Below are 14,440 nucleotides of genomic sequence, written 5' to 3' on the forward strand. Positions count from 1 at the left end.
TTTACTTATTTATTCAACTGTATTGAAATAGAATATTTTAAAAATCACAATCCCAGAAATTCAATCTACTTCAAAATGCGGCAACGTTAATAAAGAAGGTACTGAATAATAATAACAATAATGAGACGAATGAAAAAATAGCAAAGATTGAAAAACAAGCTCATCATTTGCACGAAATGTGAGCGAAACTCAGGACCGAAGAACGAAAAAAAATATATACGCAAAATTACATGTGCAGAGATCTGACTACTATCTTTAAAAATGTGACAAATCATATCAAAAATGGAATGATCGCTTTTCGTTCTGCTGGATAATGGGGAAATTCACGTTTATATGCTTTTTGTTTCGCACATGCCCAGATTGTCATTTGTATTGCACCCAATATGGTGAATATAAGAGCTAAATGAAATTTGAACGAATAAAACAAAAATTATCGAAAACAAAATTCTCTTACCAGGCAAGCACTGAGTCATCATCGAGAAACAAAACCAAGCAATGATTTCGTATGTATAATTCGGAACGCTGACCAAATTGAACAACAATGTAAACGGATTTTCAGTTGGCATGGGAATTTTCCTTTCTTTAGAACCTGCATGACATATTTCGAGGGTCAAATTTAACGCCCAAGCCTTGTTAAACAAACATTTCACATACCAACTGGTCGTAAATTGCTCAACGCTGCATGTATGGAATAGTTGCCAAGTTCAGCTAGCAGAAAACCAACCAATCCTATCAGAGCAATAGCAGCTTTCGGCTCTGTATAAAACGGATGATTGACATGGTAGCCGACAAATGCAGCAAATCCCCAATAATAAGCGCAATTCTTCAAAACAAGAAAGAATTACAGAAATAAAATTCAATAAAAATTACATGAACTTCTGATCATCAAATATATAAAAGTGATTGACAAACTTTAAACAAATTTCGCAATGGCATGGTAGAATGCGAAAACTTGTGAACATACAACGTTTCGCAAACACGCTTCACATAGTGCAACGTCCAGCAACCCAAAGCTAACCTGTAAAAAGCTGCTATTGTTCAGAAAATCAAAATAAAACTTTAACTTTGAAAGTCACAAATGACAAACCAATTCATCACTACAAACTGATAACCGAAGAAAGATAAATATTTGCTGAGAAAAGAAAATCAACAAAATTCAGAATTCAGTAAAATTCATAAAAATAAAAGTTACCAACCTAACTACCCAACTTGTCGGTATTTGATTAATATACTGATATTCATAGATCAATGGCAGTCGAAAGAAAAACATCGGATACACTATCAAAGGTCCGATGTATTCCAATAAAAAAACCTAATTAAAAAATTGATTTAAAATGTTAATGCAATAAATAGGTATGAAACAAGATTTACAGTTTTCCACTGAATCTGAGGACCCAAGTCTTTCACATACAGTTGTATTCTACCGTCAATTTTCGGCAATGTATCTAATTGGCATTCATCGCTCAAATTTTTTCCTCCTATAAAAGCATAAATAATTATACAAATAATAAAATAAAACTTAAATTAACCAGTTGATTGCAAGCGAAGAGACTGACTTTCCACAGCAAACCCTGGTTCTAAAATTACATAATATATTAATCGCAAATTTAAAATAAAAAAGACAAAAAAACATGTACTTTTCCTTGTAATTTCAAACTTTACATCCAATATGGTGGCAGTTAGTGGAAGCTAAAAGATTTCAATTCTACGTAATTAAAATAACATTTCATTAATTTATAAAAATAGCAAAAATAAATATCACCTTGCACACATGCATTCAACAAATTCTATCATTCCATTATTACACTCCCCATGAAAAATTGCATGAACTAACCAGTAATTAAAGAACTCAGCACTGCTAATAAAAACTACATCATAATTAAATTACAATAATACTTACACTTCGCAAGACGAGCATCATTCGTAAAGTACGGCAATCATAAATTTCAATCTATGACATAAAATGCTTAACAAATTCATGCAGCAACGTACTTTAACATTCCTACCTCTGCAAGAGTCATTCTTTCCTATTCTTTATATAAACTGAAATAAAAGTATATGTATAAAGAAGATAAAATATTCAATTAACACAAAAATGCAAGCGAAATTCAATAAATGCGTCTTTCAACGTCTTTTATTAATAGGTCATACTGTTATGTGATAATAAAGTTCCATTTTGCAAAATTATGCAATCATTTAAGTATGGAAAAAAAATTAAAATTCATAATTTAACTAATATTTCTTTTTAAATAATTTAAATATTCCAAAATGCTTTAATTAATTCAACTTTCTTATGATGCATCGCAAACGTAAATAGTTTATAGACTGTACTTGTAGCAGTTCTACTGCACTTGATTTTCACGAAAGGTGTCGGCGAAAACCTACAGTAGAAAGAAAGTGAGGGTTGGCTGTTCATTGTCATTGTAATGGTTGTGGTTTGTTTGCGCGTAATGTCTTTTGCCACGTTGATTGTTTGTTATTTGAATCAGTTTACATTTTTCAAGTCCACTACGAACGTTGATTGTTTTATTCCAAATGGTTGCGAACCGTTAAAGAGGATGCAAGGTGACGTCGGATGGCGGTGATCGAATCGAAAGTTGCCTATTGCAGTCTGATCCATCGGTTAATAGTGGCGAAAAGGTACACGTTGCTTAACGGTAATGTATTAATCTGCTAAATTTTATTCTGTTTTATCAGTATTTTGTATCGCATTAAGAAACCAATATATTTTTTCAGTTGAATATCTTTTCTATTTAGCTAATAAAGAATAGTTCAAGTATTTAATTAACACAAAACCAATAGCATAAAACTAGTATTTTTTTATGAAATATCAGTGAATTTTTTAAAAGTTCATTTTCTTCTGGTGGCTACACAGTATAAATTGTAGTATTATTTCCTTCTGAGAAAATAACATGTTTAAATAACAATTAAAAAATAATTTCCATTTCATTCACACAACTGCTTATAAAAATAGATTTGGTGTAATTGCATATTATGTACTTCGAAAAGGACAACTTCATAAAATTGATCTTTTTGCAGTGTAGTGTATTCTTTTATAATAACTAAATGAGAAAATCTCAGTTTGAGCACATCCTACTATTAAAAGTCATGTCTGATTTTCATTTGGTTTGCTTTAAGAAGCATTTTAAGAGAAATATTATTTTCTGGGTCCTTGAAAATCATTGTTTACTTTCTGTAGGCATGCTGATACGTAAGCGAAAATTGCTGTGGTTCTGACTGGAGAATTTGGCATCAAGCCGTGTGAAGTGGACAAGATTCACCGAAACATGTCGTGGACGACTTTGTACTGTCTTGTGATAATGAGCAACTGATGAAGATGCTTATTGGAGGCACTTTTTGATAGATCGAAATGGGATAGCAAAACGGTGACCGCATCGTCAGACATGCATGAGGAAGATCGCCCATTGGTGTATGAAAACTTTGCTTGTGTGATCTGCTCTTGCTCCATCCGACTCCTGGTTGCTGTCCTTTTCAGTGCAGTAGCGCAAATTTTCGATTGATTTTGTTGTACTGCACCGTCTACAGTGAGTTGGTTTGGCAGCTAGGATTGAAATGGCATGATCCGCTGCCTCCCGAATTGTGTTCGCATTGATGGTGCTGGAGTGAAGAAATGATTGAGTTTAATCATTTCGAAGTTCAGAGGATCCTGATGATGATGCCGAACAATAGGCTCGATAGCCTAGATGTACAGGCATTTGGAAATACCTCCAGAAGTGCAAACGGTACCGCCATCTACTTGCGTTTGGAATCTAAAGATCATCGATCATTTGGTAACTTGGCAGCAGCCGCTCTGATTCGAAATAGAGTCTGCCCCTGATGGAATTGATGGCAGCATTGATCTGGGCTCGCTTGGTGAGAACAATCCGAATGGCATTAGATGTGCAGTTATCGTTGATGACGTACTAGTTGGACAGTGAAGTCGCCCTGACATGGATCTTATCCACTGTGAATCGTTGAATATTTTGATTCTGAGCAGTTTTTCGGAAACATCGCAGTTAGTTGAGCCGGCCACTTGGTGAGTCTGGTTTGCAATGGACAATGGACGAGAGGACGTGGTGGAACGGGCTTGCGTGGTTTTCACAAACGCTGAGTTTTGTTCGTGAAGCTACTTCGGTCTCCAGAAACTGACCGAGAATGGCAGAAGTAGCGCCGGTGAAACCGCACGTCGGTTTTCGTGTTTGTAGCACAAGTAGCGGAGGAGCAACTGCATCTGCTCTCCTCTTTTGCAGTGAAGCGTTACATCAGAAAGATCACAGCATGGTGCCCGAATCATTTATGCTCAGCTTCCTGTCGTCCGGAGCCTCTAGACCAGGGGTAGTTAAAGAGATCCATATCGACGTTTTGGGGTCGATGGGAGTATCCATGGGGTCCATAGAGACCTAGGGATCGATTAACTCCTAGATCGAATCCCATCGGAGGAATTTATTATATGAAGAATTAATTTCGAATGGGCGAAGGGGATGGTCGAATTCAGGCTCAATTTTCACCATCTTTTCTTACTGGTCGTTTAATCCTTGCTTAGGGAACGCCATTTAGACAAAATACGGCCTTGTTATATGAGTTTTATAAATAGGGTGCATAGGCTTTTGTCAGAAATTTTTCGCGTCTCTCGTTTTGGATTTAAGTCATTTTGGAAAGAAAAGAATTATAGGAAATTTGCAATAGGTTGATGGTTGTTGAAATAGAGCCTGCAGATCTAATCGGATCTCTATGCAGATTTTGAGTGGTTCATCGTTTGCATATAATAGTAACTAGTCGTTATTGGCCACATGTTTGAGATCGACTAACGGGCAAGCAAGCACAATACGAGCTAGGGACTTCATGCCTCCAGGTCACTCTCATATTTTCATTCTGTCTCATTTTTCGTCTAAAAATAGTGATTAAAATTTTGAAACTTTCTTCAAGTGCTGGGCCGCGCGAATGCACTGTGCATGCGCTTAATAAAGCGTGATAGCTCGAAGCAAAGGACTTTTCTGTGTTGAGCAGCTGATGCAACAATATTAATTGTAAGGAAGATTGAACATGAACAACATTGTGCTGTTAACCTGACAGTTGATAAATGCCAGTTGCTTTTACTTTATTGGCTGAAACGGTCATTTGGAAACAGTCATCAATCAAAAGTGAATAGACAGTTGATTTCTTATTTTCAGTAAAGCTGATTCCTGGAAGGGAGAATGAACGGGTTGCAGTGTAGTACTTTTCTTTTTCCTGTGCTTGACTTCGGTTTGGTTCTTCTTCTTTGTTTCATGAGTGACGATTTGCATGTAGTTTTAAGTGAACCAAGTAATTTTACAGTGTTTTCCAGCGGAACCGCGAATATCAAATTTCCTCGAATACTTGCCGCTTCTATTCATACTCCCTCCAATCTTTTGCATCTTGTATTTGTTCGGCACTCTCCAAGCTTGAGTCGCCGCTAGATTTAAAATATACCGTCCACTATCGATTATCAGAAGTAATATGGTGAAAGAAGTACGCAGAATTTGTTGGTTCCTTTCAACGATCACCAGTGAAAAATGATTGTCTTCAAAAGATGTGCGAAGACATGTTAGGGAAGAATTTAGCGCTGATAATGGACAGTCGCGTCAGATGGAATTCTATGTTAACAAATATTGCGAAGGTTTTTGGAGATGAAGGACTGCGTCAAAAGTGCTTTGAAAAGTTTGTCAGACGTTGATAATTTCTTATATGAAACGGAACTAACCTTAATATCTGACATCATGAATGCTTTGGAGCCAGTTGCAGTGTGCGTCAATGCGCTTGGAAGAAAAGATTGTTTATTAGCAACAGCCGAAACTGTTCTTGAATTTTTTGTTGCGAAATCTTAAGGAACAAAGAAGCGACATTGCCAAAAAGTTGTTCAATGCGATGAAGAATAGAACAGAAGAAAGGAGAAACGCATCTCTTTGCGGCTTATTGTGTTACCTTGATAATCCTTCGAGCTACGTTTCCTCATCAAGTTCAAATTGCATACTAACCCGACCGAATAAACGAGACATAAAGGCTACTGCGAAGGATCTGTTTGATAGGCTGTTCAAAATCCAGGTTCCTGTTCCAAGAAGAAATAAAGGATTCAGATGATAGCGGTAGCGAAAAAAGCGATCCTGATATAAGTAAAAGTATAGCGGATCAAGTTGATACATTGATCGGAATGTAACAAATGTCCCATTTCTACTAGTTTATATCTGAAATTTCAGATGACGGTAACAACGGATAAGAACTACCGTATACCAGCTAATACCTGAAAATCAGCACTTAGCACAGTGGGGTTGGTTTTCCTCTCTTCTACCTTTGGAACAGTTAATCGATCTTATCGCTGCGTGACTTGGTTGTCACTGCCGTCATTTGTCTCTTTATTACCCTCTTGTTTGTTTTCTGTGCCATATTTACTCTTCAATAAACAGCTATCATATATATTACGTCTTGTTGTTGACACGCAATGCCTAGCACACGCTCAGTTACATCAGAGCGCCCTGAAGAGAACAGACAACAGCTGGAAAAAAAGGCCGGCACGCTACAGGAAGAAGAAAGTATGTGACCTGATGGATAGTTGTCATGGCAAAGATATTATGAAAATTATCAAGAACGAAATGGCTGTCTTCGAAGCCGTTGGACAACGTCCAAAGACATTACAAAAGTTATATGATGCACTTATAACTGCACCACCGACATCCTGTGAGACTGGGCGAAGTTTCAGCGCAGCTGGACTTTTCGTTACAAAATTACGATTGTCTCTGAAAGACGAAACGATTGATACGCTTTGTTTACTACGTTCATATCTCATGAAAAGCTAAAATAAAAGGAGTAACTCATTTAGCTAAATGAATTTAGTTGACCGAAGTATTCGATTAATTGCGATTTATAAATTGTATTGTTCATTATTTGAAAATTTTCAAATGAACGAATAAAAACTATGCCCTACTGTTGACCAGCTGATTCAACAATATTAATTATAAGGAAGATTGAACATGAACAACATTGTGCTGTTAAGCTGACAGTTGATAAATGCTAGTTGCTTTCACTTTGCGATTTATTGGCTGAAACGGTCATTTGAAAACAGTCATCAATCAAAAGTGAATAGACAGTTGATTTCTTATTTTCAGTAAAGCCGATTCCCGGAAGGGAGAATGAACGGATTGCAGTCTTTTTCCTGTGCTTGACTTCGGTTTGGTTCTTCTTCTTTGTTTCATGAGTGACGATTTGCATGTAGTTTTAAGTGAACCAAGTAATTTTACAGTGTTTACCAGCGGAACCGCGAATATCAAATTTCCTCGAATACTTGCCGCTTCTATTCATACCCCCTCCAATCCTATGCATCTTGTATTTGTTCGGCACTCTCCAAGCTTGAGTCACCGCTAGATTTAAAACATACTGTCCACTACCGATTATCAGAAGAGTTCACGGCATCTTTTGCAGTGAACATTTTGGTCCTCTGAGCCAGAGTAGCTCGAAGCGAGCTACCTACGGATCGTGAATACTATGGCGTCCGCTGCGAAGGCCAGATCTAAGAAGCTCGCCATTAACAAGGGCCTGTTGAACCGACTATTGGCAGAACTCGAGGAGTTGTGCGTAGGGTCAGCCGACATCTACGAGATCGAGGAGCAGGTCTCCATGACGGAGGAGATGTATCGTGCGTCACACGTACTCAAGGCCGAATTGGAAATGGATCTGAAAGGAGAAGAGCGTCAGTCCGCGATAGACGACTGGGCGAGGTGCCATCAGCGCTACCGATATGGGAGATCCTGAGCGCGCGCAATAATTGAGGAGGCGCGCGGTGAACGCCCTACGGGTGTCGACAGCGGCAATCCAGTTGCCTGATTATAAATGATGCCATTGCTGTGATTGTATTTTTGCCTGAGAACATGCTTAGCCCAGGGAGAAGTGGATGTTTGGCTGACAAAGTTGTGTAATCGACGAATGCGTATTGAAAGCTGCAGCAGGCACTGAACGAACAGTCACGCCGGCATGCTACGGCTGCGGAAATTGGAACACAGGTTCTTGGAACGTTAAGGCATCTCATGAAAATTACCATTATTTTAAAATCAAATCTGGCCAGCAGCGGCGTTTGACAGAAATCACATTGAATTTACAGGTCCTCTTCTGATAAAGACAGGTACCGCGGAGGGTGCAAGTTACTGAATGTGCGAGTTCACGTGCGCAATGACCAGACCCATGAACTTGGGACTGATATAGGAGATGACTTTCCTAATGCGGTAACAAGCATTATTTGTCAGGGATGCACTTGAATGCTCCGTGTAGCAGGATGGTTTAGTGGATCACTGTGCAACGCTATCACTGGTACTCCTGAAGATTGAGGTTATAGAAAATTGTCGGATTCTCCCGTCACCAGCACGCGGCTTCGTTGCACTTTTCACTTTAATTGAACTTATTTTTACGCTGGATATTTGCATAAAAACTCTGGAAGAGTATGCATTTGATCAGTATAATTAAATGCAAAGCTTAGTTTTGTGCAATGATGTGTGATTGCGCGATTCCCTGCGTTTTGATGTCGTCATTTTATTTGATTTGTGCTCAAGACATTCAAACTTTATGTGGCTCTACCTTCTTGATCTGTGTTTATAACTTTTCCTGAAGTACCATGTCATATATCGAATTTTTGAATAAAAGCTATTCACTAACTGTTGTTTTGCTTAGACGTCGTATTTTGAATCGACCATTATCCATATGTACAGGCTGCTTTTCTTAAATCTTAAATACAACGATCTGTTCTGAACTTGATGGATCTTACAGAAAGTGTTAGAAAGACAAAAGTTGAATATCCAATTAAATGAAAACAAATTCTAGCCTTGTAAATGAGTAAAGAATTTTATCAATAAAATAAGAAAGTTTGCAAAATTTTATTAGAACCAGGGAAATGCAAGATCAGAAATATGGTGAGAACCACAATTTTATAATATAATACCTCGTTATATAGCAAACGTTTATTTTGTTGTTATTGTAATATGATTTGGAAATTAATTTACGTATTTTATTGAAAACTGTTTAATTTTTTAATGCGATTTCATTGCACACAGAATGGACAGTATTACATTGAAAATATTTTATTCAATTAGTACAATAGATTTTAAATATGATAAATGGATGTGTACTTTTTCACTTGCTGCTTGGAAGTGGGCTATAAAAATGAATAATTAGTGTTATTTATAGTCTGGTGTATTACTTTTATGAATACAGGCAGTTCTCCTATGTACATGAATACTTGTATAGTCAATGCATTTTGCTTGTTTAGCATTTTAAGTTTTGCTTAAAACTTGCTTAAATTAAGTATCTTTTCTGTATTTAAATTTTATGAATTTCATTTTTTTCGAAGCAGCGTTATAATTTACGGTAACTGAAATAAGATAGATTAAAAATTATTTTTAAAATTATAATTTACAAATTAATAATTTATAAATTAAATGTGTAACTGTATGAAATCCAACGAACCGAATTTGCATGCATTTATTCAGACACGCTTCATATGGTGTCCATTTGTCCTTGTCGCATTTTTCCTTTGTTTGGCATTTGTTGATGTTTTTAAATTCGTTTTTACATTCTTTGTCTTCACAGAGTCTTTTACGCTTCTGAAAAAAATATATTTGATTATAATTTTATAATGCATGTTCAAAAATTTAAATTCATGCTTAATAAAATCTGGCAGTACCTCTTCTGTTTTGCATTCGAAATCTGATTTATATTCCTTAGATACTTTTGCACCGTTCTCTGTTTCTTGACATCTGCATCCATCACCAGGTAAAGGGTAGCAATGCTCTCTGTAGCCATCAAAGCGCTGATCTAGCTCTGCAACGACAGCTTTTTTTTCTGCTTTAAAATCATAATCTTTTTTTTGAGCCTAAACATATTTTCGAATGTTTTCAAGAACAATGAATTTAAAACAAAGTGTCATGATAAGGTACATGGTAAATTTTTGTTTGCAAAAGCGTTCCAATTAAGTCAAACTGGAATTTGAAAATTTTAAATGTATTTTAATTAAATAGGAAATTTGTTTTATGAAGCAAATTTAGAGCTAATTTAATTTGTTATTATCATTATCATTAATAATAATATTATGCTGCACTTATGTAAGGAATGTACTGTGATGTGAAAAACATAAAATTTCTCTTTTGTTGATCGACTTTATAATTTGCAATGAAATTTTATTAAATTGATTTTTATCGAATTAAAGTATAATTTAGAAGTATTTCTTACTGTTTGCTTGGGTATCCTTAGAGCACTGGTAGCAATGACAAGCGCGAAAAAGCAAATCAGTTTCATAGTTGCTAAATTCAAGAATTTTTCATATGGTCTGACTTCCATAATTTGCAGCTCATTTATATAGAAATTCATTTCTATTACACACATCCTTTGTCAATAAGAAATTGAGTTTCTCATTCTTAATTTATTTCAAATCATTTATGTAAATATATGAATAGGCTGTAGAGTTATTTGCAATTTCTATGAGCATTTTTCAAATCTGTTACCTTTCTTTCAAGAATTATTTACTTCTTTCAAGAAGAAAAAATTTGCTGTTCTACTTCTTTTGTATCTGAAACTTTGAAATAATGAAATTAAAAAATATTTTTGAAAATCAGTACTATTCTACAATGAAATTTATTTTCAAAAATGAAAAGCTTATTCTTAACAAGAATATCTTGCATTTCATTTAAGATAGCTGATTTGGTTGTTTATAAGTTATATTCTTATTTTGTAGATTTTTTATCAATATTAATAAATATTACTGTATTGGATATTTTATTTTCCAAATATTTGCACATCCAGTAAAATACTACTGCTTTTAAAAACTGACATTTTTATAATTGAAGCCATTGATTTATAAATGCCTTCGAGTAACCCCCAAATCATTAACTAATGTGTTTTGATAAATAAATCAGGCGTTTTCAGTTTACATTACTTTACCGTTTGCTATTTAATTGCCTTCTTTCTTTGCATTTAATTGCTTACTCTTTATAAGTTGAAATTGAAAAGAAACAATTTTTAATTAAAATAAGTGTATTGAATTGAGAATAAAATCTGAAAATGCTCAAGCACTTATGAATGACAAACGTTGAGTGAAATATCCTTCAAATTTTATGCAAATTCTTCACTTTGGTTTGCATTTTTTCATATTATGGCGTTTACCCACAAAATTAAAATTGAATATGTAGAATGTTCGTTATTGATTTTATTTTGTTTATGAAATATGTGCATTAAAATTTCAATTCTCAAATTATGAATGTTTTTGAAACAGATTGTTTGTTTCAGTTATTCATAAATTTTACAAAAGTACGAAGCAAAAAAATAAATTTGCTAGTTGAACGTTCCTCAGCAGTGTAATAGTGAAATGCCCGATAAATATTAGTTAAAACAAACAGTTAAAAGTTTCATTATATTTCAATAACATACAATAGAATGCAGTGGTTATGTGATGCCGCAGCTACTGGTTCCATGAAGATTCTGTATAAAGAGAGAGTTATATGTGTAATATTATTGAATAATCCAAATTTCATAAGCATAGAGTTCTGATGTCCAACATTTCACCAGCACTGTTAATTTATAATAATACCTTTCCTTAGTTAGATGAGATATTTTCAAAAAAAGTTAGCAAAGAAGAGAATATATATATATATATGAAGGAAGATATCTAATGGAATACAAATAATTAAACTCTTTACACGTTTCAACAACCATTCAGATGCAATGTAGTATACAAATTTAGAATGACCTGCTAAAAAGTTTTGCGCTTATAAATTATTTTTACTCTTATTCCTTCACTGTTAGCAGATATGTCTCTATGCAGATGTGGATTTCTCGATAATAATAAATGGAATTTTAAACTGAATTCAGGAAGTGTCAAACTGAGCATGTCTTGTGCTTTCTTTAATTTAGTTTTATTTGGGCATAATTTACTGTTTCAAATTATAATTGAATTGTGAAACGAAAAATTCAAAAAAATTCTGAAAGAATTGAATTTGACTGCATTCAAGAATTATAATAATACGACACTATGAAAGGTAATGTTAGCATTATTATAACATCATTGTGTGGAAATTTTTCTTTCCTTTCAAGCGCATCAAATTTATCAAGCTAAAATTGAATCAAATCAAAATGCAACTAAATACACAGCGAATGTCGACTTAAACAAATCAGGAAGAATTCAATCCATCAAACTGATGAAATAGCTCAAATTCTTAACGAACAAAGAAAGTATTGTTCAGTGCAGTATCGTTCCGTTTTCGACAGCAAAAGATAGCGATTATTCAAACAATGAATATAGCATTTCATATAAAATATAGTAATAATATAAATAAAACAATGGAAAGTAAATTATTGTAAAATTTATTGTAGTTATGTAGCATTCTTGCATCTGTAGTCTTTAAATGAACGGACATTTAGTTCAAACAAGCAGTCCGCAATAATGAATTAACAGTAAACGTCAGTTTTCACTTGCACTTCTGAACAAAATTTCCATGGAATATATGTTACACATATGATGAAGATTATGAAAATGATAGCTTTTTAGCTAAAAAAGCTTTCTAGCTTTTTTTTCTTTTTAGTATTTTAGCTTTTTTTTATCCAAAAGCAACTGCCATACTGCATGCTATGCTCAAAGTACGGTTAAATTATATCCCAGTGCGTACCAAAATATAAATAGTTACAAACAAAAAGTACAACCAGCTTCATATACTGGTACATTACAAATACCTATCGTGCAATTTAAAAAGCATCCACAAAAATAAAAAAATATTGAAGTGACAGCTAAAGTATATTTCACTGCACAAACTAATTCTGTAGGTGTAAATTAATTAAAATGAGATTTAAATTTAAAAAATGAGAATGGGAATTTCAAATGAGAAAGACACATAGTAGCTCAAATAAAATATTTCTTAATATCCATTATAATAGAAACATAATGAGCTATTCAATTATTTGAGAACAATATCAAATAAGTGACACTGAAGGTATTAATTGATTTCATTAAGATGAAATAAATGTTAATCGTAAAGCACGAAATACTGGATACACAAAGAATTCAGAATGAACAATCATGAAAATAACAATGTAAATAAATTATCCAATGAAACAAGTTATGAAATTTATCAATATTTTCCCATTTTCAGGATAAAGCAATTTCACTGACATTTTCCAATGCTTACTTATGAAAAAAATGATAGTTAATTGGCTTGCGATTCAAAAACGGAGAATAATGCACTATTCAAAATAACAAGCAGAATGTTTTAGTAGGTTACAATGATATTTTTGAAAAGGATATCTTCATCCAATATTATGCACAAAATAATGCAATTAATTAACACAAAATAAGTTAATAATATAATTTTATTCAATTAAAAAAATACAATAAAATAAAGCAATACGATATAAGAATTCAAAACACGCAACGTAAATTTGAGAGTTATATTATAAATAATGAAAATAAAATAAAGTTAAAATTACGAATTATTTGAAAATCATCAAATTATTATTCTTCATCTTCGGTGAAGCAAATCAACGAACCACAGCTCTACTTCTCAACGAATACCGCTTCTGTTTTGGAATTGATTTTAATGAAGAACGCTTTCGACGAGATTTACTAGCCTTGATCAAAACTGCTTTTTGATTGGATTCCTTCACGCTTCTTTTCTTATTACGACGAGATTTTCCTCCACTTTTAGATCTTTGTCGCATTGCGACTTTACGGGCCACTTTCTTGCCAGGGCTCTTCTTCCTTGTAATACTCTTTGATCTCGAACGTGACCGCAACGACTGCAAACACGTTGGGCAAATTATTTCTGAGGGAGCTTCATCTCCATCTAATTGTACAGCTGATGGTCTTTTCTGCAATTTTAATCTTGATGATGGAACCACGATTTGATGAGTAGAACGCTTTGGGGTTTGACTTCTTGATATTGAACGTCTTCGAGGACGGGTAAGACTACCGCTGCGACTACTCATACTTCGTCGGGTGCTACTGCGACTGCGACTTCGACTATAACTACGAGCAGAGCGCGCCATTGTCGAACAGGGTATGGACCACACGAGCGATAAGACTGAACAACTTTTGTTTGAACATCACTTATACAGGCTATATTGCACTTTAAACAATATCACTTTAAATCAAAATTGTTTAAACTTATCTTTAAAGTAGGTTATGAATAAAGTGATCATTATTATTATTTCAGTTTCATGCAGTAAAAACATTGTAATTTCTGAAAATAAATGATTCACTGAGAAGAACTTTGACATAAATTATGAAATATGAAATTGTTTCTAAAAAGAGTTTCCATTGTTAATGTTGTTGTTGAACGTTCATTTCATTTCATTTATTGGACCTTTGCGCAGTTGTCCTATTGGCTTTCCTTTCATGCAAAAAGGGTGCAATCAAATGGCATCCATTTCTGTGCTGTCAAATCCAATGAAACAGAAT

The 14,440-nt window shown here is 34.2% G+C and overlaps 7 protein-coding genes across 7 annotated transcripts; 2 read left to right on the forward strand and 5 right to left on the reverse strand.

Moving 5' to 3' along the window:
- Window positions 1-271: 271 nt before the first annotated feature.
- Tsp_07269 (synaptic glycoprotein SC2) lies at window positions 272-2,021 on the reverse strand. The gene is made up of 9 exons (XM_003381536.1): window positions 2,007-2,021; window positions 1,835-1,868; window positions 1,530-1,577; window positions 1,372-1,478; window positions 1,197-1,312; window positions 913-1,018; window positions 659-823; window positions 455-629; window positions 272-399 (listed from the first exon to the last, which is right to left on the reverse strand). The coding sequence occupies exons 1-9, from the start codon at window positions 2,019-2,021 to the stop codon at window positions 272-274; spliced, it is 894 nt and encodes a 297-aa protein (XP_003381584.1).
- A 1,995-nt stretch (window positions 2,022-4,016) lies between these two features.
- On the reverse strand, window positions 4,017-4,394 carry Tsp_07268 (prenyltransferase, UbiA family). The gene is made up of 2 exons (XM_003381537.1): window positions 4,276-4,394; window positions 4,017-4,239 (listed from the first exon to the last, which is right to left on the reverse strand). The coding sequence occupies exons 1-2, from the start codon at window positions 4,392-4,394 to the stop codon at window positions 4,017-4,019; spliced, it is 342 nt and encodes a 113-aa protein (XP_003381585.1).
- Window positions 4,395-5,080: 686 nt separating this feature from the next.
- Window positions 5,081-6,263, forward strand: Tsp_07267 (conserved hypothetical protein). Its single transcript, XM_003381538.1, is given in 8 exon segments — window positions 5,081-5,141; window positions 5,172-5,203; window positions 5,327-5,473; window positions 5,489-5,638; window positions 5,649-5,816; window positions 5,848-6,038; window positions 6,064-6,151; window positions 6,216-6,263. The coding sequence occupies 8 exon segments, from the start codon at window positions 5,081-5,083 to the stop codon at window positions 6,261-6,263; spliced, it is 885 nt and encodes a 294-aa protein (XP_003381586.1).
- Window positions 6,264-6,328: 65 nt separating this feature from the next.
- Tsp_07266 (hypothetical protein) lies at window positions 6,329-6,802 on the reverse strand. Its single transcript, XM_003381539.1, has 3 exons — window positions 6,606-6,802; window positions 6,439-6,532; window positions 6,329-6,409 (listed from the first exon to the last, which is right to left on the reverse strand). The coding sequence occupies exons 1-3, from the start codon at window positions 6,800-6,802 to the stop codon at window positions 6,329-6,331; spliced, it is 372 nt and encodes a 123-aa protein (XP_003381587.1).
- A 695-nt stretch (window positions 6,803-7,497) lies between these two features.
- Window positions 7,498-8,264, forward strand: Tsp_07265 (hypothetical protein). The gene is made up of 2 exons (XM_003381540.1): window positions 7,498-7,730; window positions 8,111-8,264. The coding sequence occupies exons 1-2, from the start codon at window positions 7,498-7,500 to the stop codon at window positions 8,262-8,264; spliced, it is 387 nt and encodes a 128-aa protein (XP_003381588.1).
- Window positions 8,265-9,075: 811 nt separating this feature from the next.
- Window positions 9,076-10,380, reverse strand: Tsp_07264 (conserved hypothetical protein). The gene is made up of 4 exons (XM_003381541.1): window positions 10,228-10,380; window positions 9,683-9,871; window positions 9,466-9,602; window positions 9,076-9,154 (listed from the first exon to the last, which is right to left on the reverse strand). Exons 1-4 carry the CDS (start codon window positions 10,378-10,380, stop codon window positions 9,133-9,135), a joined length of 501 nt encoding a protein of 166 aa, XP_003381589.1. The 3' UTR covers window positions 9,076-9,132.
- A 3,141-nt stretch (window positions 10,381-13,521) lies between these two features.
- On the reverse strand, window positions 13,522-14,108 carry Tsp_07263 (conserved hypothetical protein; the record flags this gene model as incomplete). The annotated part of the gene is made up of 2 exons (XM_003381542.1): window positions 13,522-13,851; window positions 13,971-14,108. Coding segments are annotated over 2 exons (468 nt in total), but the record flags the coding sequence as incomplete, so codon positions are not given.
- Between the last annotated feature and the right edge of the window lie 332 nt (window positions 14,109-14,440).

The sequence above is a fragment of the Trichinella spiralis genome, assembly GCF_000181795.1.
Source record: "Trichinella spiralis strain ISS 195 chromosome Unknown Scfld1, whole genome shotgun sequence".
NCBI lineage: Eukaryota > Metazoa > Nematoda > Enoplea > Trichinellida > Trichinellidae > Trichinella > Trichinella spiralis.